Below are 27,889 nucleotides of genomic sequence, written 5' to 3'. Positions count from 1 at the left end.
AAAGTACTAAATCACTTCCACAACAATCTGAGGCACCTTTGAGACTAGCATGTCCTCAGTTCTTGTGGAAGAGTTTTGAACCAAGAACCTTCCAGTTGCTCTGGGCAAACGCATCCTCGCTTCCATGCGGAGCTGTGCTGCCTTGGCCATGCTCTGCATTTCACTGGAAAAGCTGGTAATATTGCAAGCTGATGAAGAAGAAAAACTGCTGAACCGTTTTGGAGCTCTTAGTGGGTGAAATTTATTACAATTTAATGATCTTTTTTCCATTCATTTTAAAGACGTGCATGAACTACTTTCAGAATGTCATTATCATCTGGTTTTTAATTTTTTTTCATATTCTATACACTCTCCCCTTGGCTCACCCTATATAGGGAAGCTTGTACAGGATAATGCGTGAAGGATTGTGGTGACCACTCTATAACGATGTAAATTGCAGACAGTGCCACAGTACCTACAAACTATATTCTATCAAATTTACCTTCAAACAGTGATGTCAGCTGCCCCCAAGCATGTCTGGATGCCCTCACATGTGTTAGCAATACACTGCAATGACACACACGTGTTCCCACCCAGCCCATCCCTGCACTGGCGGCACAGGTTTCTTTGTTCAGAATCACATTATGCATGTGTTTGTTATTCATGTTTCTGCTTCCCCAGCTTTCCTTTGATGTAAATTTAATACAACTTTTTTTTTTCCCCTCTGCCATTATTTGAAACAGAAACTCTGGGACAATAGGAGCATCAAATATTGGATGTATGGAAAAACATTAGGCAGTGTGTTATACTTTTTCTGCAAGTCTAAGCCATAATAAAAAATACATATTTTTCAGAAGAAAAATAATAACTTTGACATTTTTCCAGGAGCTACAGACTTCGAGTTTTAGTCAGGCTGTGATGCCATGGCACTGAGCTGGCCAAAGTCTATTGCAGAGCAGTTGTGTCAGGGGTGCCAGGAGGAGACTGATTGCCTACAACTCTGCTAAAGACATTTTATTTTAAGTGGGCATTGGCTTGTAAGCCCCTTGCAAATCCTATACTGTGTAACACACAGTTCTGGAAAATAAGTGGAAAGACACTTATGTAAAGGTTGGGAAAGATGCTTGATCTTAAGCTTTGCATTCCTCTTTAAATGTTTCTGAGCAACACCTTCACCTGTTATTAGCTTGCACAGTGTATAAAGATCATGCTACTCTGTGCTTAACCTTTAAACAAAATTTCTGTGATTGCTGGCCCTGGTTCCCAAAGCAACTGTGAGAAATGAACAGGACAGATGGAAGCAGCCTTTCCCAGTGGATGCTGCAGGATATTTCTGTAATGATTTAAAGCCATGTTAAACAATAGCTTCTTCACGTTCAAATGCAGAGCATCCCAAGATGCTGCATGAGACAGGGGAGAGAGCTGAAATTGCTTTTGCGGTGATGCTGGGCATAATTAAAGGCTTATATCTGAATCTTACATCTATCAAACTGCTGTACAACAAGGGAAACAGCTCCCTAAGTAGCTTTTTACAAAACACTAAATATACTATCATAACAATAAAACCTAACTATCCAGCTGCTGGTGAATTATGTACATGTGGTACTGTGTCCATCATGTCTCCTCTCCCGCCTTTAATCCATCCCTTTCTGCTGCTGGAAAATAGCAAAAGTCCTCCAAGGAGCAGCTGAAAAGTTTAATAAAAGTAAGTCAGAGCTGCCTAATCTGTTTTTGTGATCTGGCTGCACTTTTTCTGAAAATCATGATTGTTCCTTTGGCAAAGTTCGGTGTAAAGTGAGAGCTTTTAGTGTGGCCCCAAAAGAGGGGAGAAAAAAGCCACTTGCTGTCTTCTCTTTTGACATAGCAAATAAAGGCAAATGTGTAAAGGTATTAGAGCCCCACTGCAAAGCAGGAAGAGGAAAACAAATGGCACCACACCATATGCCAGTAATCCCAATTAAAATGTATTAAAATTCATTTCTCTTTTCCTCAGCTTCCCTTTTCCACACCAGTGAACAAGCATGTTTGACAACAGAGTGTGGGAATTTCTAGTTCACTGAGCAGATTTCCGTTCTCTTTGACCCTGCATCTACCTGAGGCTGTAGCTCCAAACCCTCACCATGCACTTTAAAGAAAGCCCTGTCTCCCCTTACCATACAGCCAGGCATTGCACACATTGCCAGGGACTCCAAGGGAGCAAAATGGGAAGCAGCAGACACAGCTTGAGGTTAAGAATTCTCAGTGGCCATGCTGGGCTTTGTCAGAAATCAAACCTTTTAGGCTCCTTGATGATGCTGTGCTTAGCTTAGAACGTTTCCCAGGCATGGAGCTTCCTGTGCTTGAGCAATACAGCAGGAGAAGCATTGAGAAGGTGAGCAGGACCTTCTGCCTTCAACAGGCAGGGAGAAGCAGGCACGGCAGCCAAGGTGAGACCTTCTCAGTGCCACTGGCAGGAAGGCGGAAGGTGGAAAATGCTGCAGGGTGCTTAGAAGACTGGAAAATACCTTGGAGTCAGTAGTGACATGAACACATGAGATGAAGGCAGTAGGAGCTGTTTATTAGAGGCTGAATGGATAGAGAAAGAGAGAGAATATTAGTGTGGCAAATCAATCTACAAGTACCAAAATTGTTTTGAAAAATGCAAAAAGATGCACTTGCCATTATAAAATCAAATAGGAAGACCAACAAATAAACATGGTCTACAATTCATAAAACCATTGTTAGGTAGCAGAATCCTTTTCTCAGGCAGGAGAACAGGCAACTTTATCTGCAGCTTTTCTCATTCCTACTTTTCACAGTTTTAATGCAGAAGTAATTACTTCCTTTTAAAGGTCCTTCCTTGTCCTCTTCATCTTCCTATTGACATAAAAGGTATTACTGGACCCATAAGCACAGCATTGCTTTTCACTGTCTCTTGATTTAAACTCTCGTGCTTTCTCCCTTGTAGGGTATCCCAGATCTCAATAAGAATTCAAAACACTTCCTAATAACTTTGCAGTCGCCAGGTTTTGGGTTTTACAGCCCGCTCCTTGCCAGCCTTTTCAGATCTCCATCCCACTGCTTCCTACACAGAGTACAGCTGCCAGGCTGATGATACAGATGCAGAGATAAAATTCAATTCTCAAAAGTTGCCTCAGAAGAAAGATTTAAACATACAGTTCCAGATAGTTTTCTCTGTATGCATTTTCTTTATGCTTTTAGATTCACCGCATCAATCTTTGCCTCTTGAACAGGTGAAGAAATCAACAACAAAATCAGGATGTTAACCTCCATGCTTGCTTGTGGTACAGAGAAAGTGAGCAGTTGGGGAAAATGTCAAGCAAGGGGCTGCTCTGCAAAGTGCCAGGAAACGGGATCTAATGGACCAGAGGCATTTCTTCTCTTTGCCCCAAGCTTGACCTCTCCCAACATTAAAATCTCCTCAGTCCTTCTCCAGACTTCTCAGTGTCTTGTCCAGTCCCCAGCCACTCTGTGGTTCTCAGATTTACTCTTTCATCTCCTTACCTTGGTCTCCCCTCCATGCTGAGCTAGTCTTGGTCCCACTGTATTCACATTTGGTCTGGCCTGGCTCATTCGCTGTGAGAGCTTTCAGTGAGCTGCCTGCCTGTCTCCTCAGAAGATACATCTCCTGCACCAGTCAGTTCCCATCAGCTGTCTTAAGGCTTTCTGATGCTAGAAAGGCTCCAGCAAAAGTCTAAAGGGGGAGGTCACATCTTATTCTTTAAAAAGGCAGAGAATTTCTAGAAAATTTCATCCTGAAAAGGATACCTAGCATTGAAAATTTCATTCAAATGTTGGGAAATGTGTGCAAACAGCCTCTTACAAAAGGAAACACAGGAAAGGAGGGCTATCTCTGGCACCCCCAAGTCTGTGATTGAATTAATTATACGTGCTCTTGCCCACTGCTTTCCTAACCAGGAGTAAGAGCTCCCAAGTGATTTTCTATGTCAAGCCATATTAGTGTTGTATGAACCGTAATATTTACTTAAAACCCTCTTACAGACAATGTCCTGATTTAAACTGGATCCCATAGCTGCTGCAAACAATGTCATTATTATACAGCATGTTATACCATGACAGCTGGCAGAAGTGAGCTTGGTAATTCATGTGCAACTTTGAAAACGTGCCTGCACTTTTAACTCTGTCACCCACCATAACTTCTTAATGTCTGCTTGGACAGGCATCTACTGAACAGGATTGGTACTGATGCTTCAGGCCAATGGAAAGAAACACATGAGCATGAGGCAGGTTTCTCCTGGCATGTGCTGAGGTTATGCCTGTGGTCACTTTTTGCTGTGTGACTGTGGAGACCATGCTGGCTCTGTCACGTGAGATAATCATGAGGGAAATCTGCAAGAAGGCACAACATTCTGAGGTTGCCTCACACTATTCAGGGTTTGACAGGCCCATTGTTTATACAGCATTAATACCAAATTGATGCTTTTGGGAAACTCCACCCATGAGCGATCCAGAAAACTTCCTGATATGCCTAACAAGACTTCAGCCAAGTGCAGCAATTCTACAGTTTTTCAGAGGAAAAGGATGGGAAAGAAGGGAGGGTGAAAACACACTGGGGAAGAGATAAGCAAAGAACTGATGGGCTACAGTAGGACAGACAATATAGGCATGACAAATATTAGTGCAGAAGAAGGCAGAGCTTGTTGGTCCATTTGTGAAGACTGTACAACCAAATTCTCAGAGGCTGCACTTAAGCAGAATGGGGTTCATATCTGTCCTCTCCCTATCTCTCTGCCTGCATTCAGCCTCTGCTGGCATTGTCTCTTCCTCTCTCACACCCTGAAAACTTGAAGCCTCTTCTTCTTGGAAGTTTCAGGGTCTGGCAGGACTTACAACATCGCCTAGAAAATTACACTGGGGTACATCACTTTCTTTCCCAATTCTTTCTATAGCTCCTGGTCATGCTGTAACAGCAATACAGGCTGATCCTGTTGGCTCTGCCAGCTTCTTGAGCAATCCACTTTTGGATGTAATGGGTCACTGATTGAGAAACTAAAACTGAGAGGTCTGGAAAAAATGAGATATTCTAATGCTTAAAGAGAATATTAAAATGATGCTTACAGCTGGATTTTGTTGTTTGGCAACACCAACACCAAATCAACTTCAGAGGTTAAATCACCAGATCTTCTTGATGTTGGCCAAATGCTTCTTCTCAGTCAAATGCTTTTCAAAGCCAAGTTAACCCAAGTACACTGACACAATTAACATACTGATGGTCATGGACTGAAGTTAAGAAACAAGTACAGGATGTTGTTAGAGGCTAAGAGTTTGGAGTACAAAGGCAGATAAAGGTGACTGCCTATGGCATGAGCTGTGAGGTGGAAGGGAAGTTATCTGCCTTCCACAGCTTGCTTCACCCATTGAGCCCCCAGGATCCCAGCACATGCCTGAACAAGGCCCTGCCCTCAGACCACCCCACATTAAAGAGAAGGAATGAAATCACCCCCCAGGTGATTCAGACTGCATTGCAGAGAAACATCTCTGGCTCCAAGGGAAGATGGAGCAGATAAACCAGGGAGCAGCAGCCAAACCACCTGCATCTGGCCACCAAGGTGGCTTTCCAGAATATATCTCTGTGTCCCAAGAAACCACCTCATGTCCACAATTCTAGCAGCCAGAGTGACCAGAAAACAGTCAGCCTTTGTCCCAGAAACTGGCCTGGAAGGAGTGAAGGAGACAGTGCTGAAGGGCACTGCTAGCATGGAGAAAGCACAGCGCAACTGGGCATCTTAGAAAATAGAAGAGACAGTGTGGGCACTGGGAGGTATCCTGAAAATGCTCAGAAATGAAGTTCAGTGTGGTATGAAAAATATTTCACATCCAGGGCAGTTTAACTGGAGCAGCCTTCTGGTTAAACCATCCTCCAGGAAGGGAGGAAAGTTGCCCTGGCTCTCCCACATAAAAAACATGGGACTGGGCCATGCAAGGTCCTTACTATCAAAATGTCTAATTCAGGACAATCAGAAAAAGCCAAGCAGAGCCAATGTGTATTTCTGTCGAGACCTTTTCCCTCTAACTGAAAAAAAAAAAAAAAAAAAAAAAAAAAAAAAAAGAAGTAAAAGAAGTCAGGAAGAATCACAGGTTCAGTCCAGAGCCATCCTGGAGCCGTGGAGCCTGGAGAGCTGCCAGGCAAGCTGGCAGGAAGTCAGGCGGGCTTGTGATGGAAACCTGCCCTGTGTTTCATCGGAAGTTCATTCAAACAGAGACGCTTCTGCACAACATTTTGCTTACAACAAATCGGCATTCTCTGACAAAAACCTGGGCTGACGGAAACCTTCCAGCCCCTGCTCCTGATAGCATAATCGTTCCTTCCATAATAAAAAAGAAAAAAAAAAAAAGAAGAGAGAAACTGGGTGTGTCACAGCTAACGTTAACGGGCCACATTATACATAGTTTTGTAAGGGACTCCTCATATGGAGCAAATCTTAAAACTGAGCCCTCAGGCATTTCAGTCTGATTTTCCACAAGTGCTGAAGGCTCAGCTCTTTTACCCTACAATGTACACAAACATCGAAGTAATGGTGAGATTTTGGGTGAAGATGGAGCAATTTTATTGTATTCTGAATAGCATTTTCCAGATATTACAGGTTGTTAGTTCTGAATTCCTCTTTGTTCCTACCAAATCCATTAGATAGGAAAATATCGATAATTTCTCCTGAAAACTCAGATTCTGTAACAAGGGCATAACTCTCTCACTTTGAAATTACTAACTAGAGCATTTAGAGAAAAGAGAGAAATGTAGAAAACATATACACAACTTAGAATACCTGGATATCTGACACCATTTTTCTTAATAAAATAAAAAAAGACAAGATGAGTCATATTTCCTCTTTTATGGTTTTGAATGATACTGGAAACCTTTCTTGTTTTAGCATCTCTTCCAAAGGAATACCCAAAAGGCTGCAGAAGGTGTGCAGACAAACTGGGGACCTTGTCCTCTCATTTCCTCACATTCTCTTCATTTACCTGAGAACCAGAGCCAGACCTGGGCAGCTCTAATTCAGATAGCTTTGAAATAAATAGCAAAGTACCTTTTTAAACTAACCAGAAGCTCAAGTTAAATGGCTGTATTTGTTTTTCATGTACCTTTAAAGGAAACAGACATCAGCTGCAATTCAAATTTTCTTTCTTTGCCCCCCAGTTATGTGAACACAGTGCACAAGATTAAGACATTTCCAACATGTAAATTCAATCATTTGAGAAGTCCCACTGATTTCAGCCAGTGACTTCCTATTGAGTCAGCAAAGTACTTATGCCTGCGTGTGATTGTAAAATGACTAATCTCCCTGGCTGCGCCCGCGCTGGTGGGGAGGTGCATCAGCAGGATGTCCTGCGGCTCTGGTCCCCAGCAGACGCCCTGGCTACGTCCTGCCTCTGGTTTGGGTCAAGATTGGTGTGACCACGAGTTCCCACACGCCATGCTTTCATCCCTGTGCCCAGAGCCAGCAAGAAGTGCACTGGGCTTTGTGAGAGTCTGCAGCCGGGCTGACTGGGGGGATGCTTGGGGGCATTGCTGCTGCTGCATAGCCAAAAGCCCAGCTTCATGCTTAGTCTTATCCACATGCTGAAACGCTTTGGTAAATTGGAGTGGTACTACATCGGCCCTGGCTCGAAGGAGACTTTCACAACTTCTCTAATGAACCTCTCACAGTCATTCAATAATGCAGCTATTTATAGGCTAGGTCTATACTGAATAGATTGCAGAAGCTGCACGAAAGCTCACAGTGTTTCAGCAATGAAGCTGCAGAGAGACATCAGAGCAGACTGAAATCGCTCAGTATGGTTACATACAATCAAATATTATAATCTATGTTTTGCATGATTAGATCCACTGCTTAACTGAAAAGTTAATGGCATATTAACACATTTATATAATTTTCTTAGAAATTAATGTTTTTGTAAATTACAAGAATTTTCAAGTCATAGACTAAAGGCTAAGCCCTGCTTTTGCTCACAACAACAAATTTTAGGTGTGGCATCACTGAAGTTTAACAGAATACCCCCAGTAGTCAGTGTAGAAATTGGACATTGTCAGAAACCATCACAAATCATCTCATCTTTCTCTTTCAAATTACTCTTTTTAGGCTTTAGGAAACATCCTGGGTCTTGTGGTCCCAGCATGTGTCATGAGGTGAAAACATTAATTTAGAAATGTTCAACCAGTGCACTCATGAGAAAGCATTGCAGCTGTTATTTTTACCACCCAAGCACATTTCATCTTAAATGTTTCTAATTGAGATGTGCAAGATGCAGGTAGCATGAAGCAGCAGGATCTTTTGCATATGGCTCACCTGAATCTTTCTTAGAAAAAATAGGAGAATTTTACTGCTTTGACCTTCCCAGACTTGCATCTCTCTGACACTTGTTCATGAAGTCCCAGTAAACAGCAGATTTACACAAACATGCTTTGTTTATGAATGTTATAAATCTTTTTCTGAATCTGAAGAGAGAATTGACATTTGATACAGGTATTGGAATAAGCACTGCAGGCCTTTGGCTTTCACTGCTGTGGCCAGAAGAGGGTTCAGTGACACCTTTTACCACAGAGATTCCCAGCTCTTGCTACCTTCTGTGTCCTAAGGTTTTATCTCTCTAAAAGGAGCAGGGATTTCCTCTGGGGATTAGGAGGAGATAAAAACCCAAGACAGAGCTACTACTTAATTACAATACAAAGCACAAATGGATAAAAAAGACAGTCAGTAGTTGTCTTTCCTTCTCCTCTGGCAATAGATTCCTCTTCAGCAGCTCTGAAGAGAAACCGAGTCCTTCTCTTTTACCCAGGTCTGTAAGGACATAGGCTATGGACTTACAAACCTAATGGCTACTGGGAGCTGCAGAATTCTACATTTATATGGCATTGAGACTCTCAGTATTTCTTCTCAGTCCACTCCTGCTTCTGCAAGTGCACTGAGCAGGCCCTTGCTACAGGCATGGGAAAATCCTATAATGCCAGTCAACCAGCAGTCTCAGTACCCTCATTAATGCCAATGCTCCATCTTGAACTAGATTTTCCTGCACTGGTTTAGACTGTTGCTGCATCCCAGGCCGAGGAATTTCACATCCAGCCCTCTTCAGACCTTTGAAGGGTGAGGTTAGGCTAGGCATGTGGATCCAAACTGAAGTTCCTGTTGCAGTGGACTTGTACGAGTAGCCTAGAAATTCCCAGAGCCCTCTGAACAGAACTATTAAACTATCCAACAGCAGCTCTTCTGACCCTGACACACCCAGATAGATTTTTACCACCTCTTTCATTAACTTTTGCTTCTGAACTGTGGGAAAACGAAGCAAGGCATGGCGAAGGCCTTGACCTGATTGTGTAGCTTCATGGCAGGAAATGTGTTAGCAAAAAAGACAATTTTTCTGCTTTAAGTTTTATTTACAAATACATGGGTGGTACCTTGTCTGGAACTGATGACTGTCTTAAAATGAAATAATTTGGAAAGGTTGACACATTTTGTCCCATGTAAGGTTCCTCAGTGCTCACCAGTAAAATCTGACAATACCAATAAACAATCAAAGATTTTATTTTCATGTTATTAAGATGTTTAATCGTAAGTACAATATTAAGTTATAAATATGCTCTATAACAGATAATAAAAGCAGCTTATCATTCACTGACTAGTCTAGAAATTCTTTTTTTCTGCTGGATTTAAAATTTCTGGTGAAATTGGTGAGGAGTGCATTCAGCACATCCTGTTAGCTGAGTCAATTGAAATTGCACCTGTTCTTGGATGCAAGTCATAACAAATGCAACCCCTATACATTGTAAAGAAAAGGACTTGTATGCACTTCTTCCAATTAACATCTGCCTTTTGGCAAGTCATTAACCTATTTTCTCACAAAGAAACGGCTTCAATTGTATTATGCATACGAAGCGGCTTCAATTGTATTATGCATCCGAAGCGTGCAAAAGTCCCTGAGGGGGTACTCTGACTAAAACATACTGTTCCTGGATCCAGTGTGAACATACATATTCATTAATTGTTTGGGGCAATGAGTACAGAATTTCTGATTTTTACAAGTCTTACAAGTTAAACAAGTTACATAAAGCTACATCCCTGGAAATCATCACATCCTGGCTACTGTCGCTCAGTGGAAAAAATCGAGTGATTTTATGCTGTGATATGGAATGAAAGTAATTCAGCAACACTGTAATAAGACTTCTAGGAAGAAAAAAAGAATATTGTTTACCCTAAAAATAGTACAGCACATTTATTTACTTAAATAAATATAAATAAAGATTGTAAGTTGATAAGTTGTATTTTTCAAATGCCTCATGCTATATGGATCTGTTCAGGACATCCTAAAATGGCAATGAGAACCTATTCTACCACCACTTTTCCAGCTAGAAGATTTATATAATAAAAATTTAAAACTACAATTTAGATTTCTCACCATGATGATGACAAAGAAAAAACTAATTATTATCTTACATGTGTAAAAGCAAGAAACAACAATCCCCCAAAGACAAGGGAATTGTTTAGATATGTTCACCTCTGGGAATTGGTTTTCCAAAACACTAAGTTTATAAAAAATATGTCAACGATAGCAAAAAGCAAATGCTGAAGTAGCATTTCTTTCAATTTGGAAGAGCATTTTTGGTTTCAAATGTCTGCATGTTGCAATGAGCTGCTGAGCTACTGCACAGCGCTTTGACACTTGAGGAATTTGAAGTTGGGTTTCTCCAGAGACAGTCTCCCAGCAACAACTATTCCTGCCACCACCTTCTCTCTCTCGACACACAAACCTTGGGGATCTACTACATGTCATTCTTTTTAATAAGTAATTGAGCCATTTTTGCAGTAGCTGCCCTGAATGTTGGAAGCAGTTGTTCTCCAACAGGGTGGCCTATTTATATTTAGTATCAGAGGGATAATTTAGCCTGAGGAAAGCTGTACTGCATCAGGTACATTGTTCAGCTTGTTCAGAATAAGTATGGGCTCTCAGTACTTCACTGCAGTCTCCAGTACAGATACAATTTTCATAATTTAAAGACCCATGCAATTATTTTTTCACATGGTGCAAAAGCACAACTAAGACTAAACAGCAGTCATTTTCCTCTAGTTTTATAATTCAAATTAGTCAAGTCATTTGACAGCGTACAAACCCTAAAACAAATGCTTCTGAGAGTTTAACAACCTTGGCAGGTGCTTTTAAAGGAAGATTTTCCATTCCATAACTTTATTAGAAATTATATGGATCAAGAATAAGATAACTTGCCTACATCAATGCTCTCTTAAAAGAAACATCATATTAGATGGTTGTGGCTGTGTTTAAGGAGAGCCATCACAGCTTGAGGAAAATGCATCAATCCTGTTTTCAACCAACCTTGAGCAGACATCCTCCTAAGTGTCATCATGTTGAGTTTCAGTATCAACAGAACACCCGACAAAATGACAATTACATGTCTTAATTTGGAAATGTTATGTTGATTCACCAGATTCACAAACAGCAGAGGAATAAACTGGATTAAGTAGTAAATGCTCCAGATAATAGGTACTGAAAAGGAAGAGGGATTAGTGATAGGAGCTAAGGCAGAAGGGAAAATTTCAGCAGAGATTTTATTTAAAAATATGGAAGTAAAAGAAATATCCAAATCTTGTTGATCAATAATCCTGAAAAAACTTAGAAAAATCTGCAGATTTAAGACATATATATATATATAGTCCACTAAGAGAAAGCAAAAAATAAGCCAAAATTTTAATAGCTACATGGTTTTGTGTCTTCTAATGGAGACAAGAAAAGGCAAAAACCACAAGAGTATTTGCAAATTCATAAAGTGAAGTACATTTGATCTAAAAGAGAGCATTTACATAACTTTGTGTTAGATAGTAGTATTGACAATTGCATAATCAAAGGTCAGGCTGGAATACGTAAGACCATTCTTTGACAAAAAATCTGTGGCTAAGAAACAGTTGCATCCAAAAATTTTACAAGAGACTGCTTCTTTGCCATAAACAGTAGTACTTAAGATTGAGCTGCAAATATGGAGTACCTATTGGTAAAAATCAGAGTTAACCAAGGGAGTGAGGTGATTTCTGGCTATCTCAAGGTGGTTGCTGAGAGAGAAAATAAGTTATGCAAGAAAAATTGACTGCACATTTCTGTGGCTTGAACTGGAATCGTATCTGTACAGTGAGCTTCTGTACTTAAGCTGAACTCTGTTGATGTTAATGAGGTTCAGCCTGGGAAATGGGCTTTATCTATATACAGTCAGTTGCAGAATTGGATTAAAACACTCCCCCATTTCAAGTGTCCTATTTTTCAACATACATGTAAAGTTACAGAAATGGATAATTACCTAGTTTTGACTATGGATTTACAACACGTGTTCTGCAATTGCCATTTAAAACAATAATAGATAGACATAAAGAAAATAGATATTTTCCATTAAAGAACAAGACCTAAAATCATCTCTCTAAGAATTGCATTTTTATTAAAAATAAAATCAGAATCATCATACACTGCAAAGTCTTTCCTGACTTACGTCAGCATTCACAATGCATTACCTGATGGGGTACATTCATAGCATGCAAAGACACAGCACATGTGGACATTCTCATACGATAAGAATCTTTTGTATTTATGACCTAGATTTTGCATCATTTTGTGTTTGGTTCAAATATATTCCTCAGAAGTATATAGCTGATTTTTATTTTTCTAAATATAAAAAAATAATTTTGATGGGGATGAGATAAGCAGAAGTGTTCAAATGCATCAGTCTTGCAGCTGAATTCACATAGACGCAATTATAGCATCAAAGTTTAAGTGACTTAATTTTTGTATTTGTAACTAGAAGTTTTCACACTACATCTTCTTGCAATCATTACTAAAATGATGAGAAGATATAGAATAACTCACTACTTTTTGGTAAAATACTTGAGAATATGTAAGGGACAAAGAAAACCTCTGGCATTTTTGGTATTATGTTTTATTTAATTTAGGTGTTTAAGTAATATTGTCTTAGCACAAAGAACATTATTTTCACAATCCTTGCCCGAGTTTAAAAATCTGCATAGTGATAACCTGCATAATAACTGCTATTCATCTAAAAATACGTAGTTAGTGGCTTAGTTATATTCACAGATCTTCTTAGGTTGAAATAAGAGTCCTGGAATGCTCAATGGAAATGATTTAGAAAATACTAGTTTTGATTGGGCTACACTTCATTAAATATATAAACAGAGTATCTGCTTGCTACCAATGTTTGAAACTTTTTTTTCATTTCTTCAGTTTTTATTACTTTGATTTGATGCTTCTGCTTACATCAAAATTCAGTGGAGAAACATTCCTTGTGACTTTATGAAACTTATTCATCAACATAGTTCATTTTCATATTTTATTTGTTCTGGTTTTCCTTAAGTAACATTTTTTGCTGCTCTTTTATGCATTCTTTCAATTTATCTTCAGTACAAGTCAGACGATGTTCTAGGAGTGAAATAGTCTGCATGAAGAAGAGAATAATTTCAATTGGTTTTGTATTACACAGTATTATAAAAGTGTGCAACATAGTAACATAGGAAAAGTAATTTTAACTCAACAGGAAAAAAATACTATAAGATGGCTTCTCTTTAGCTATTCCACTATTTACAACTATATTCAAAAATTATGGCCTAGTATCCATGGAGATTGTCTAAAGGTTTTCAATTGTTTTCACAGAACATTTTCGCTGAGGGAGAGAGAAATACATACATGAATAATGTAAATTACTCTGAAATACTATGTGAAAGTTGCATCCATATTTCAATAGAAAAAAAGCCATCACTGTGACCACAAATGATGTCTTTCAAAAACCTAAAAGAAACTTTTAAGGCATTCCCAAGAAAAGGAAGTGAGAAAAAAAAATACACTCTTATAAGGCATTCATTATCTACGAGATTATCTTCATCAGAAAAAGTAGTTTTTTGGACCCAGGCTGGCAGTTTCTTTTTCATCCAACTTACTACACAAATAATTTTCAACTCACGGCTTGATTCCATACTTCCCAAAACCTTTTTCTTCCAACGTACATATTGCAAAAGAACACAGAAAAAAACCCTGAGTCGCTCCATTTTGATGTGATTTAATGTTAATATATTACAGACTAGAAAGCAGTATCTTAAAACATAAGATAAATCTGGATTACTACGAAGAAGTATTGAGCATTTGCATACAAATGACTCAGAGTCACTGACTATTTGTGCAGTTTCACTGACACTAGGACTTACTCCATGGCTTAGATTCCTACCTAAGCCAACACCTCGCACACTAAGTTGGAAAATGGATTTAACAGCACATTGCCAATTTACTTTGTTCATCCCCTGCTAGTGCATGATTGTTCCAGCTGGAATCCAACAGTGCCTGCTAAACAACTGGCTTCTGACAAAACTACCCTAGATCTCACTACTGAAAACAGTGATTCTCTTCACCCAGAGTTAAAAATACAGCAACATCCTTTATGATTATTTATCAGGAAGCTTTCACTTTAGCAAACACAATACATGCAATCAATACTTTCTGAAAGGAAAACACCAAAATAGTCACTTGACAACTATTCAAAAGAACTGCATAGTCTTTAATGTTCTGATTTACGAACATGACTCTGAGGTATTGTTGCCCTTTGACAGTACTGTCATTTTGCAATGCAAGTGTCATCTGTTATTGCATACTTACTAGAGTTAACATATCCAGCTGCCCCACAATGTGGTCCAAAGCACTGTCCACGGCAGAGATGTCTCTGTGCTTCTCCCCACTAGGCACAGCTGACCCGCTCTCGTTCTCTGCCTTCCTTTTTGAACGTCTTGCGGAGGGAAAAGCAGAGGGACTCTGCAGCTCTTCACTTTTGCTACTAACCTTGAACACAGAAACACCATTTGAAGATTCAGCTGCCTTTGTCTTCCTTTAAGTGGAACCATACCATAAGATAGGTAGAAAATTCAGGCTTCCAATTAAAAAAAAAATCTATTTACACATATATGTATACACACAAGGACCTTCAGATTTGGTTTTTGTACCAGATCCAATTCATAACACTTCAATAACACTTCAACACTTAGGTTCTGACCTAAGAGAGAATTCCGGCTGTGATGGATGAGGCAATAAAGGAAATCTCAGCAGTCTTTAGGTATATGTTTCAAGTACATAAGATTGAGGAGCTATGTGCTGTACCACTAGGGATTGAATTAAAGCTTGAATAAATACTATTAATGAGGGGCATTTTCTTCAAAAAGATAGCTCTGGTTGACAAAGACATTCACCCAGAGTAGTCGTATGGATGAAAAATCCGTATGTGACTAGATGGATCACAAGGGCTCCTTCCAACTTCATAGTATGGAACCTTTGTTTAGTATTAATTAACCTCTTATTTCAGCATTAAAAAAAAAGTGGTTTTTAGTTGTTTGTTCAGTGATAGTACTTTTTGAGAAACTGATTCCTTCAGAAAATGGGAGAAGGAAACAACAGAAAGGACCCACACAATGCAAAGTTGAGAGAAATAACTTTGATATATAAACATTGCTCCAGGCTAAGTGAGAGAGCACGATCTTCCCCATCAATTTGGTTTTGTCTGTGTCTTGAAGTTCTTAAGAGTATTTTTGAGTCATGAAAGGTTAAATCATCACTAATTCATTAGCAAGTCCTTCACAACAACTTTATCTGATTGATTAATGACTTATTGAGATTTCTTTGAAAACTTCTTATATCTTCACACAATTTTAGATGAAAACTTCTTATATCTTCAGACAATTTTAGTTTATTTTTACACTAAAATAAATTGTGGTAGTTAAGTTTTACTATTTCTAATTACATTTGATAGATCTACATTGACAAAATAAATCTTTTAAACTGTTGCAATTAAACTGTTTCTCTGGAATTTATTGACAGCCTGTGAAAATATCCATTAGCTATGCAAAGGGGTGATATTTTAATCTCACTTGATGTATTTAAAATACACAATATTTACAGTGTACCCAAAAATATATTTATGTTGTCAGGCTGAAGAGATTTTCAAAAGAGAGTCTTAAAATTATTGTCAAACATTAAAAAAAAAATCTCCTAAGTCTCTAAAATAATCTTATAGAATGTAAATTGCTAGGCAGAATTATTGGCAGACTTTCACAAGATTACCTAGGCATGCTGATGAGCTTCTGTCAAGAATGATTTACATGCAGTTGACCCTGCCTTTGAATCAAGTAGGATCAGAGACTGATGGATGAACTACTGCCACTATGATAATGTAACTATTTCAAATTGAAGTAATACTAAATCATATCAATATTATTGTGAACTTATACTGCTGATTATCCACAATAACATTCCTGTGTCTTTGGTGCCATCCTGCACAGTCCTGTGTGGTGGGAAATGGCTGAAAGCAGAGACTGTGGTGAGGTAAGAGAGCAAAGAAGAAAGTATTACCATCCTGTCTCAGTTAGAAGTTCCATTGTGCAGTTACATTCTGTAAGGACAGGTCTCAAGCCCTCAAGCAAGAACCCATGAAGTGCAGAGCATGAGGCTGATAGAGACAGGGGCAGATACCCAGGGGCATGTACTTCAGACCTTAACTGACAATGTTAGAAAACTAGAGGGAACCCATCTCAAGGTTTGATAGTACCATGGTACTTGCTGATATCACTTTCACTGATATCTTTATGAAAAAAGAAACAGATAAACTCACAGCAAGATACTTCCAGTTTCCTTTCAGCCCTCCTTTCTGTGCCTAAGTAACTGACTTAGGAACTAGTCATGCCAAATAATAAATGGCCAATGCAACTAATACTGAAATCTATCATGGATGCATATTGATACCAGGGTGTGGCAAAAATAAAACTGTACTAGACATCAAACTAGGGATTTCAAACATTAAGCATACAAAGCTGTTCTACAGAAAGACAGGGGGTCATAACATTTGCACTGGACTAAGAGAACTGGCCTTCTTAGTTCAAGTCTACTTAAACTCCTGACTCTGAGCAATGCTTTGTCAGCCAGGCTGCTGCCTCTTAAATGCATAAAACTGTGGAAGAAGGGGTACTCTCTCCAGCCATGCTGTTCAAGTTATGTCACTGGCCAACAGAAAGCTTTAATTCAGTGGTTAGAATACTCAGCCAGGAGCAGGTAAGTCTTGTTCCCATAAGAGGCTTTATATTTTATATATAAGGGAATAAAATTAATAAAAACCCCAAAAGAGAAAGGATATGAACCCAGAACTTTCCCACTCCTAACTAGATGGTTTAATTATATCTCTCTCTCCAATACCATTAATTCAATTTTCTTCTCAATATGAAAATTTTTGTTATGTCAACTTCAAATTATTCCAAAGACTTGTATATTCTGAAGGAGTAACTTGCTAGCACAAAATGAAATAGAATACAAATAGCTTGATTTTTGGACAAGATAGGCAGAAAATAAATTTCTCATTTAATTTTACTTTGCTTTAGATCCTTGCTTTAAAGTTTTAGAAGTCTTCAAAACAAAACATTTCAAGTATCTTGGAATATTCTGGCTCTCAAAGTATCCTATGTACTTTTAGATGAACATGAAGTATATTACAGGATTGTTGCATCTTAAGACTGTCCATATCTTTCCTTTACAAAAATTTTGTAATATGAGATACTGTTAATTCAACCCTAGAAGAACTCATATTCACTGTGTTATTTCCAAATTATGAAGATATATCTGAGGTTCTTGGGAAACAGTAATAATGGAAGGCTTTGACATGTTTACTAAATCACGAGATGAATCTCAAATGCTGATTAACAAGGAAAAGAGTAAGTTCAATTTGGCATTCAAATGCCAAAGACAAAATATTGCCATACTTTAAAGAATTCCTGTCTTACAACGAAGAACACTCTCGTATTTAATTACAATGCGAGAGTCTGTTAGAATAGACTTCTTAGTGGTATTTCTAGAAAAACAGAAAGATAGGGAGCTTACAAAAACCTTGCTTTTGTCTGTAAATCTTGACTGTTTGCCCAGAAGATTTCAAACCTCAACCAGGATTAGCTAAATTTGACAGAGACACAAAGAACTCACTGATTAAGTTGCAACAAATTTTAGGACAATCAGAGGCCTGGTAGATGGAACATGGTGCAGGCAAACCAGGTAGAACTCAAGCATTATATATTCTGCATGGCAACAGTAAACCTGCCCAGTTATCACATGCCTTACAAAACACAGGCAATTGATAAAGGAAGTTAAAAGTGTCAGAGAAAATCACTTGGTGCCGGGATAATTTTAAATCTTACATAATTATATTTTGTAGACACCTGTATGTGTTCTCTGAAAATTATAGCATCTATTGATGATTTTAATCAAACCTGAGGAAGAGGTAGGGTTCTCAGAAGTAATTCAGTAATTCAGTTCCTGAAAGCTTCAGGAAACCATTTGCCAGAATTTCCCACCTCAGGTTAACATAGCTCTGCAAATTCACACTCCTTAACTCTGAAGGAAATAAGAAAGTGTGAATAAGACCCAGTCTGGAATCCATGTCTTCCCAGACACCAACAACAAGCTCACTGTAAAATAAACTTAGTATTGTTTGCCTAATGTTCACAAAGCTACTTGTACTAATGTTCTGGGAAGTACATTCATTTTCTTGCCTTTGAATGATAAAAGCAACTCATTAGCACAGCCAAAACAGATGTAATTGTAAACTCAAACTGATACTTTCTGCTTAAAGGCATTCTGTTTTGCAAGTTCAGTGTCCCAAGGAAACTCTATTAATAAAAAATAGATTTAACATTCAATGATACTTAAAAATTGCTGTCTGTGTCTTGAACTATTATGATTTAAAATTAATTTAAATGAATGGAGCAAGAGAGGAAAACAATCGGAGGTTATTAGACACTGCCAAGTTCTAAGAACAGTTCTACTCTGAGGGTGGTGTTTCTCAGTTTCTTTTCAAACAAGATGACTGCACTTCAGACTGAAAATTAAGTACAAATTTCAGTTTAAGCTCCCACAAAGTGATTACAAATTTTGCTCTTAAACCCAACCTAAAGAGATTCTTTCAATCCAAGGAAGAAACCTGTCAATTCAGTAAAGAGCGCAAATGCTGAGCTACTAAAAATCTCACACTTCTTTCCTATAGTAAAAGTGATCCAAAGTTCAATATATCAGACAAACAGGTCATGAAAAAATCTTTTGTATCTCAGCAAACTGCCACCAGCATTGCAAGTCAGAGTAGTGGAAAAGTCTTCTTGTAATTTACAGGGTGTTAAGCAGGAAATTGAGATTTTTCTGTTGTATATTTAAAGACTTAGGAGCACAATGCAACAAGAAAGCACTTGCAGAAGTAAGGCAAATACCTTGATGTTTGTCAAAACTCAAACACAGATTAGTAAATAATTGAACTTTCAAAATTTGTAAGAGAGAAATGAAACAATACCATTTCAAAATTTTAACTTATCTAACTTGTGTCCAAAATGATTATTTTTATCATATTCGTGAAATTTGTAGAGATTTTTTTAAACACTGTCAGACATCAAGTATGTTGCTGTATCTCTAAGGTTACCTGCTTTATATTTTAACCTTTCCTAATATTTAACTTTACAATCTCCTCCAGCTCAGCAAAGGGTCCAAAACTGCTGAAATCTAACACAACACTCAATTGCCAAAACCTTGCTGTAAAGCAGTGACATGAGTCTTAATAGATTTCCTTTACTTTTAGATACTAATCAGTTCATGTACAACACTCTCATTCAGCATAATATATTACTTTTAAAAAAAGTTCTTTTTAAAGAAAGTCTTTCTACTTACAGTCTATTTCACATGAAGTGTTTCAAGAATTAGATGTTACCTTTCCTTCAAATTAGCCCCTTTCTAAAGTACTTGAAATACTTACTACCAATTCGTAAACAACAATTATATATGTCACCAGCAATGTAGTAAAAATGTCTCATAATTCAAAAAAACCAAACTATTCTGACAGTCATCAGAGCTACATCTTATTTTGAGAGAATAAATTTTAATAAGGCAATCAATTTTAAATTGTTACTTCTGAGCAAAGCAAAGAAGAAAATTAAAATGTGTACAGCGTTTCCATTCACAGCCCATTAGTAATAACATGAACGCACATTTGGGCAACTTCATGCAAGTTACAAGTAAGGAGGAGAAGGAACAGATTTAATTAATCAATAGGAAGTTATTACGATGACACTACCAGCAGATGTTGAGCAGAAAATTAAATTTAGCTTATAAAATGATGTCACAAACAGCAAACCATAATTGCTCATCTTTGTTTGCCGTCAAGCAAAATAGCCAAAACTCTGTGGGTGGTACTTGATCAATTTGTGAAAAATCCTTACACATAACCTTATCACCTCTGCCTGTTCCCAAATGTTTTCCCATGAAACATTCACAGAGCAGATATAAACAAGCACTGCAGCCCAGGCTCCCTTTGCTTCATGATGGTTAAGAATAGAATCTGAGTAAAATGCATCCATATATAAGGATGCCTGAGCAGATTTTTTTTATAGAAATAAAAAATTCCCTCAAGGGAAAAAAAAAAGAAAAAAAGAAAAAATACAAGTCTCTGTCACTCAATTGGATATCAACAGTCTTCAATCTTCTATGAGCTCCAAATTCAGAAACTACAGACCACAGTTTCTAAAAGCATATCTTAGAGATTTCATAATTAAGATGGGCTTATAAAAAAGTGACATTGGTAAGCTTCCTAATGAATCACAAAAATTGGCATGGTCGGCTTTTTAAAAATAATCCTTTAAATTTTGAACACATGGTACATTTGCCTACTAATAGTAAAATATTTCTGATACTGTGATTAAAACAACTACATATAATTAGTCATAAGTAAGGCATTAATCTCAAACAGACCAAAGAGCAAAGGAATAACAGAGTAGTCTCCCACCTTACCAGACACTGAATTCCTGTGTCTTTTGGTTATTTGAAATCATGGGAATTTCTTGGGAGTACTATCATTATCACTGTTTTTTTCCTCCTCTTGTGAACCTACCCTCAAATAAAAATGGTTCACTGTGGAAATGCTAAATTTAGCCATTCAAGAGTTGTTTTCTCTCAGGTTTTTTTTTTTGGGTTGGGTTGGGGTTTTTTGTAGGCCATAATTATTCACAGATTGCTTCTTCTGCTTTGAAATTATTTTTTTCAGTCAATGAGTGATCCACATAAAACAGCTCTCTGATACATTAGGCTAACACTGAGTATGTTAAATGACATTCTGTTTTATCAGTTCCACTAAAGGAAACTTCCCTGCAGTTTCAGCTGATTACAGCACTCTTCATTTCCTCTCCTCTTGCACACACATGAATCAGCACAGCAACAACTTGCCATGTGCCAACTGTGGCTTTCTGCTCCGTGTTATCCAGAATCATTCATTTGCAAACTTCAATGATGTTTTGCATTCAAGCAGTAAAAGTCAGATAAACTATGTGGCATATCCAGAACAAAGTTCTACTAAGCATTTCTAGCTCAGGCGGTCCGCTTTCAGAACTTGTAACACAGAATGTCACACTTCAATCAAAGTCGTTCACGTCATCTTACACATCAGAGTGTTCTCCAGCTCTTAAAAAGATGCCCAAGCTAAAATAAAAAATTTAAAGCCCTTAACAGAAGTGCATCCCATCCAGTCTGACACGGAAACACCTTGAAGCACCACTGAAGGTAGCACACCCTCCAGTTTAGAGCCTGATCACGAGCAGTGGCACCAGGTTACAAACTCACAGCCAATATAAGAGGCCAGACTATCAGACTGTATTCTTTCTCAAAACAGGCATTTTCACCTAAGATGGAAGAGCACAACACTTTAAGTCTCGAAAATAGAAAATTCAGCCTGAAGCTAACTGAGTTTATAGAGGCCAGAAGGCCAGTACAAAACAATGAAAACTAGTAGCTTAATTTGGTGGGGTTTTTTATTTTATTATCTGTACAAAATTAACTGAAATCCTGATGCACTTACAGCTATGGTCTGATTAATCTGATTTATTTATTTCTATAAGGATGACGGCTATATTGAATTTGGCATTTCTGTGATGGCATGAAATAATAAACTCTCCTGTCCACAGGCACATCTAAAGATATCCTGATAGCTCTGTGCAAAGAAATTATATCATACTTTACAAACGTTCTTTCACACACATAATGAGAAACTAACTACATGGTTTTCTTATGTCATCTTTTTCCCAGAGTGCTGCTTCTGGTTTGAGAATACACTGTAAAACAGAGTATATCCAATGCACTGAGTATTTTACATATACAGAATCTAATATAGAACAAAAATATTTTCTCCATATTCCATCCATGTCAAGAAAGCATGCAAAAAGAATGTAAAGTAAGCCTTGTCTTCTCCAAGAAACATTAAAAAATTGTTTCTATTTCCCTAATAAAAACTCACAGAAGTCCACAAATATTTGGGTGCATCCAGTTAGAAATAAATAATATTCCTGAAATATTTTTTTCTAAACTCTCAGATCATCAGTAATAAACTTCATTTAAAACCAGGTGATTTTTTCTTTCTAATTTGCTCATTGATGTTAGTTTCTAACATTAATAGTACCCTGCACAGAGCCTGCATCAGTTTAAACTTTTAGAAAAAACTAAGGATTTCCCTCCAAAAAACAAGCAATACTGCTGAAAAGTTAGGAATTGATAATTAAAAAGAAATAATAATCAAAAAAAACCAAAAACAAAAACAAAACAAAAAAACCCCCCAAAACAACAAACAAAGAAACAAAAGCCCCCAACCAAACAACCAAATAAAAAAACCCCAGAGCATGTCATGAACATACAACACAAACCAAGCAGAAATCATTGGAGGTTCAATTTCCAAAGGTGAGAATCCCCAGTCAGGAAGTCAATTCTAAAATAACAGTTCAGGAAGACTATATTCAAACACTTTCATGAGTTATAAAAATACTTGCACACTTCCACAGGCACTAAAATATAAAAATGTACCCTGTGGAAAAAAGGCAAAGAAAGGTAATCAATTACCTCCAATATCTCTTCAGCAAGAAGCTCTGCAATGCTAAGGAGAGATAACATGACACTGTAGAAGCATTTTCTACCATCTACAGTTATGAAATAAGGTAGCCAAGTTTAATTTAGGCAAATTACTTTGGACCGTTTTATATACTTTGCATACCCAAGAGAACATCTTATGGCTGAAATAAAAAGTTTCCATGATAGCTTCTTTTTACCTACATAGAGTCCTAATAAAAATTATATTGCAGACACTGCTTGAACTTCTTATCCATTCCAGGGCAGGGAAAAGCTAAAGAGGGCAGGAGGAATACTTGTAACAGAAACTGGAAACATAATGAAACACTTACTTGAATGAAGTAATGAAAATTAATAACCCTATGTGGACAAGGCCTCCTTTCTACCACTATAAATAAAATATTCTGCTATTTTTGATATTACAAATGTTAATGAATAAAAACAAAAGTATAAAAGCCCTAGGACTTTCCTAGCATGTGGGCAAACTCCCTGTACTCCAAGTAGCAGATTGTGGGGGTCTGTCCCCTATAATATGCAAAGCCCAAAAACTGTGTATATTAGGAAAATAATTGAAAAACACTAAATAAAGGGTTTACCATTTTGAATAAATAAATTCCACTGGTCTCCGTGCATTATTTTATTCATATATCCATCCAGGTTTATACTAATTCATTCAATGCTTGTGCAATTCTTCTGCATCCATTCCATATTTAATTATGCTTGCTGTTACCTTGTTAGCACTTGTGGTGTGTTTGGAACTTTCTGTTTGTTTTTAACAGCCACACTTAAAACACTGATTAACGTTAGTATTCTCTATGCATTCAAAACATATGACAACTATATATATATATATATATATACACACACACTAAGTCATTGTTTAACTTCTCTTCCTATCGCTCTAGCATACAAAATGTGTCTTGGAGTTATATTTGTATTAGTAACATCCCAATCAAAACCATCACAATCTAAAACAACATTCAATATCAATTGTCTTTATATAGGTCTATGTAACTCAATATATTCATTCTGAATGCTTTACCAAAGTCCTGACCAAAAAACAAATTAATCTACATTGCTAATGGCTTCTTTCTGGTGTTAAGGAGCATTCTTCAACATGACTACTCACACTGGCAGACCAAACCAGGAGCAGCAGTATGTTCCACACACAGGACTGGAAGCCATGGGAACATGTACAACTTGGAGCTGAAGCACACAAGTAGAACTTGCTTGTGTCACTGTATTTCAATAAACTGCCACATGTTTGTTGTTGAAATCTGGTCCTCTTGTAAGACCAGGACAAAGAAAAACAAGAAACTTTTATTCTATTCCTGCTTGCCATTTCTTTGGCATTGAGGTCTGATGCTTTACTGAGCAACAGGACAGAAATTTTGTCCATGAACACCATGCATTTCAAATTAAAGTTCACTTGCTTTGTAATGAAGACTAAGTTGCAGTCTCCCTACATCTTTTCTGTTTTTAGGAAAAACTCCCCTATTCATGTTAATACTATAATCTTTTAAAACTTTTAAAAGCAGGATCACTTCGGTGATAATTTTTATTATCACCAGCAGCACCGTGGTGATAGCAAGAATCTATGAAACTGTGTGTCCATGCAAGGTACAAGAGGATGCATCATTTCTCACACTCTAATAAAAACACAGCATCACTGGCACTCCCAGTCATCTATGTCCCTGCAACTTAAGTAATTTATAATTATAAGGGACAACATTAACATAAGTATTTTGTAGACATCAATCAAACGCTAAGTGCGTAACACTTACATGTAAGACACTCCTGCTAAGAACAACAGCTCAGATTTTAAATGCGCTTGCATTTCCTTATACTCATGGCCACATGACACTTTCTTTGAAAGCAGAGCATGTTTCTCTACATAGCTTGGTTGTATGGGTTAGAATTGGACAATGGATATTACTGAATTGAAAGAAAGATATATAAAGATATAAAAATAAATATTCACTAAATTAGCATTAATGGAATACTGCATTAAATACTATCCACTTGAGTACAGATAAGAAATATAAATACAACTATGCTAAAAGGTATGTAAAATAGAATTCCACCCCCTTTGTTAATTCCATTTGATTTAGGCTGACTCTGCTCTTGTAACCGCACAGAAGAGTTAAACACCAGACAATCAGTTGTACAGTACCATTGTGACAGGCAGTGGCCTGGTCAAGACATGGAGATGCCACATTCAGTGGGACATGGAAGAATGTACATCCTGACTGCGTGCTGCACTCCATACTTGATGTTAAAATGACAATAAAACAAAAGCAGTTGGCACTATAATCCCAGATCAACAGCTGGCATTCCAGTCCTAAATGTCAAATTCCTGTTGGGGATTTAGAGCCTTCACAGACAAAATATACTGCTGCTTTTTACAACTATAAAAGGCAGAATAATACAAATGACCATAAACGAGGAGTGATGAAACACAGCTGAGTGGGGTAGTTGAAGGTCTCAGCAAAAGCTCTATAGCCCTTAGAATTAGCACCAATAAAAAGGACATTTTAGCCGTAAGGAAGCAATACTGAGGCTATCATTTCTGTCTGCTTGTCTCCACTTCACCTCACCTCACTTACAGGTTTTGAACTTGTTGCAGATGTAAGAAAGTATGGTGGAGGAAGAGATACCCTAGAGGGAGCTGATTTCATATAAGCTCCCTGAGACTAGACTGCCAGCTAACAGAGAGAAATCAGTAAGTAATCCCATGGGGAAAAAGGCTCTGGCATAAGTTTACACACTATTGGAGCCCAGAGACTGCATGAAAGAAACAGAACTTAGAATTACTTCAAGGAAAGAGAACAGTGTCAAATAAAACCTTATAGTTATCTGTGAAACACAGATTTATAGGAAGCAAGGAAACGTAATTTCTATAACTCAAGGATTATTTGTACAAGTATCAGAAACAAAAGAAGTCCCAGCAACAGCATACTTATTAGCTAGAGATATTAAAGCATTATGCATATTTTTTAATGTGTTTAATGAGGTATCTTTATCTTCTGTTTCAGAAGATAATAAATGCTGTAATTGTATTTCTGGCAAAATACTTTCTATTCCAACCACAGCAAAAACGACTATTGGCTTTGAAATAACTTAACAAGTCAGGTAATGATACTGATTTTCAATATATCCTGCAATAATGGAGAAAATACCAGGGGAGTGGGGAAGCTGAAATTCCATCAGTAATCAGAAAGGGTAAACAGGATAATTGTGTGGTCCTAGGTCACAGACAGCTTGAGAACTGTGTCAGGGAAAAAGTCAAAAAATCAACTAAAAAGCTGACTTAGGACATATAGAGCAAATATTTAATGCCTAATGTCAATACAGTTTGAGGGGACAAAAAAGAAATGGTCTTTCAAACTGAAGACCTCTCTAATGAAATATTTAATCAAACTGTTACTGATAAATGCATCTTTGTTTAAAAATCCATAATATGCATGCTACAATTTTATTAATGCATTTTAGGTTGTAATGCAGCATGAACTCAATAATCTAGCTAGTGTTTCTTCAAAAACAGCTAAATCAGAAAGACACTACATAATTATGCTGGTTTTAGTGATTCCACTGAAATCTGCTCTTGTTTGAGTCCCATACAAAACGTACCAGCAATCTGGAAAATCAAGTTTACAGGTGACAAAAAAGGCATCCTGTAAACTATTAAAACAGTCAGGGTTACTTAGCATTCTGACTTCATTCAGCTGTCAAAATGCAACTTTATGTACACATGCAAGACATCAGAGAAGAATACACTACAGAAAGCAGAGGTGTTGAAAAGATCTACAATGTCACATAACTGGATAAAATGATAAAATTTTATGATAAGGTTACTGAGTGAAGACTTACAGTATCTTACTTGCAACTAACTGAAAATACTAAGCAAATAGTATTGTACTATTTCACTACACTGGCAAAAATTGGAAGTATGGACACTGAATTCCTTTCCCAAGAGATATAAGTAAGGAGGAAACATCTTGGAAGAGTAATCTTTTCAGCAAGGAACACTTGATACTGGTTAACCTGAGAATAGGTTAAGGATAAAGCAATTCTTTTAAATCTCTGTTGCAAGTAAGGAGTCTTCCTTTACAATAAAAATACTGCAATATTAAACTGAGTTGCACTGCAATGCCTTCACTTCGGGTATCTGACATGCAGAGTGGAACTCACACCTTGGTGTACAGGAAATACCCATGCAATTAGAACATGCCACAGGACAGCATCTCTCCCCTCTCCACCTCCCTCATTCAACCAACCCAAATTGTTACAACCAGAGTACCATATGTCAGGGGATACAGAGAAAAAAAGAACAAACCCAACCAACCAACTTTTCAAAGCAGCAATGCCACATATCTCCACTGATGGTGTCACTCACAGAGCTACTCCTTTTTTTTCTTTTTTTTCCCCCCCCAAATAGATTTTATTGCAAAATGCAACAGAATCCAGTGTTCCTCTTCCAGAGCACCCTAATAACTAACCATGGAATGTTTCTCACTTGCTTTCCTCTGATGTCATATACTCTCAGCTTTTACTTTACAATGCTTCAAATTCAAGCAAAAAGGACGGAGCTGCCTCCATTCAGTCTTTTACCTGCCATTGCAGACAGAAGAAATTTGAATCCTCTTAGGTTGAAAAAAAACCAAACCTGAATCCAACATATGTACTGCCTGAACAAAAGGAAACCATTACTATCACCTCCTTTCCCCCTAGTTTTTTCCATTGCAACTTAAGAAAGATGTTCAGCTGTGGCACGCATGTAACACACCTGTATGTATTATAACACAATCACATTGGATACATGGCTCCATAGACATCCGTCAATTCAGTTAAACTACAGACAGCTCTGATCTACTCCTTCATCTCTAAATAATTTTTTCTCATTATTTCCCTTGTGCTCGTATTAGTGTTAGGAGAGCTGAACATGTCA

The 27,889-nt window shown here is 37.5% G+C and overlaps 1 protein-coding gene across 3 annotated transcripts in view; it reads right to left on the bottom strand.

Moving 5' to 3' along the window:
• Positions 1 to 9,505: 9,505 nt before the first annotated feature.
• The window catches only part of POC1B (POC1 centriolar protein B), a 52,515-nt gene continuing 34,131 nt past the window's right edge, over positions 9,506 to 27,889 (bottom strand). For 2 of the 3 annotated variants that reach the window (XM_032106603.1, XM_032106604.1), the window contains 2 exons: positions 14,650 to 14,829; positions 9,506 to 13,441 (listed from right to left, as the gene is read on the bottom strand). In XM_032106603.1, the coding sequence (XP_031962494.1) occupies positions 13,337 to 13,441; positions 14,650 to 14,829 (285 nt within the window). In that variant the 3' untranslated portion in view covers positions 9,506 to 13,336. Of the gene's footprint in view, positions 13,442 to 14,649; positions 14,830 to 27,889 lie in introns of those variants that run through there. The other variant, XR_004239694.1, reaches the window with a different exon arrangement.

This window comes from Corvus moneduloides, chromosome 4 (genome assembly GCF_009650955.1).
Source record: "Corvus moneduloides isolate bCorMon1 chromosome 4, bCorMon1.pri, whole genome shotgun sequence".
Taxonomy (NCBI): domain Eukaryota; kingdom Metazoa; phylum Chordata; class Aves; order Passeriformes; family Corvidae; genus Corvus; species Corvus moneduloides.
The sequence above is the reverse complement of the archived record's forward strand: the minus strand, read 5'-3'. Positions and strand labels throughout refer to the sequence as shown.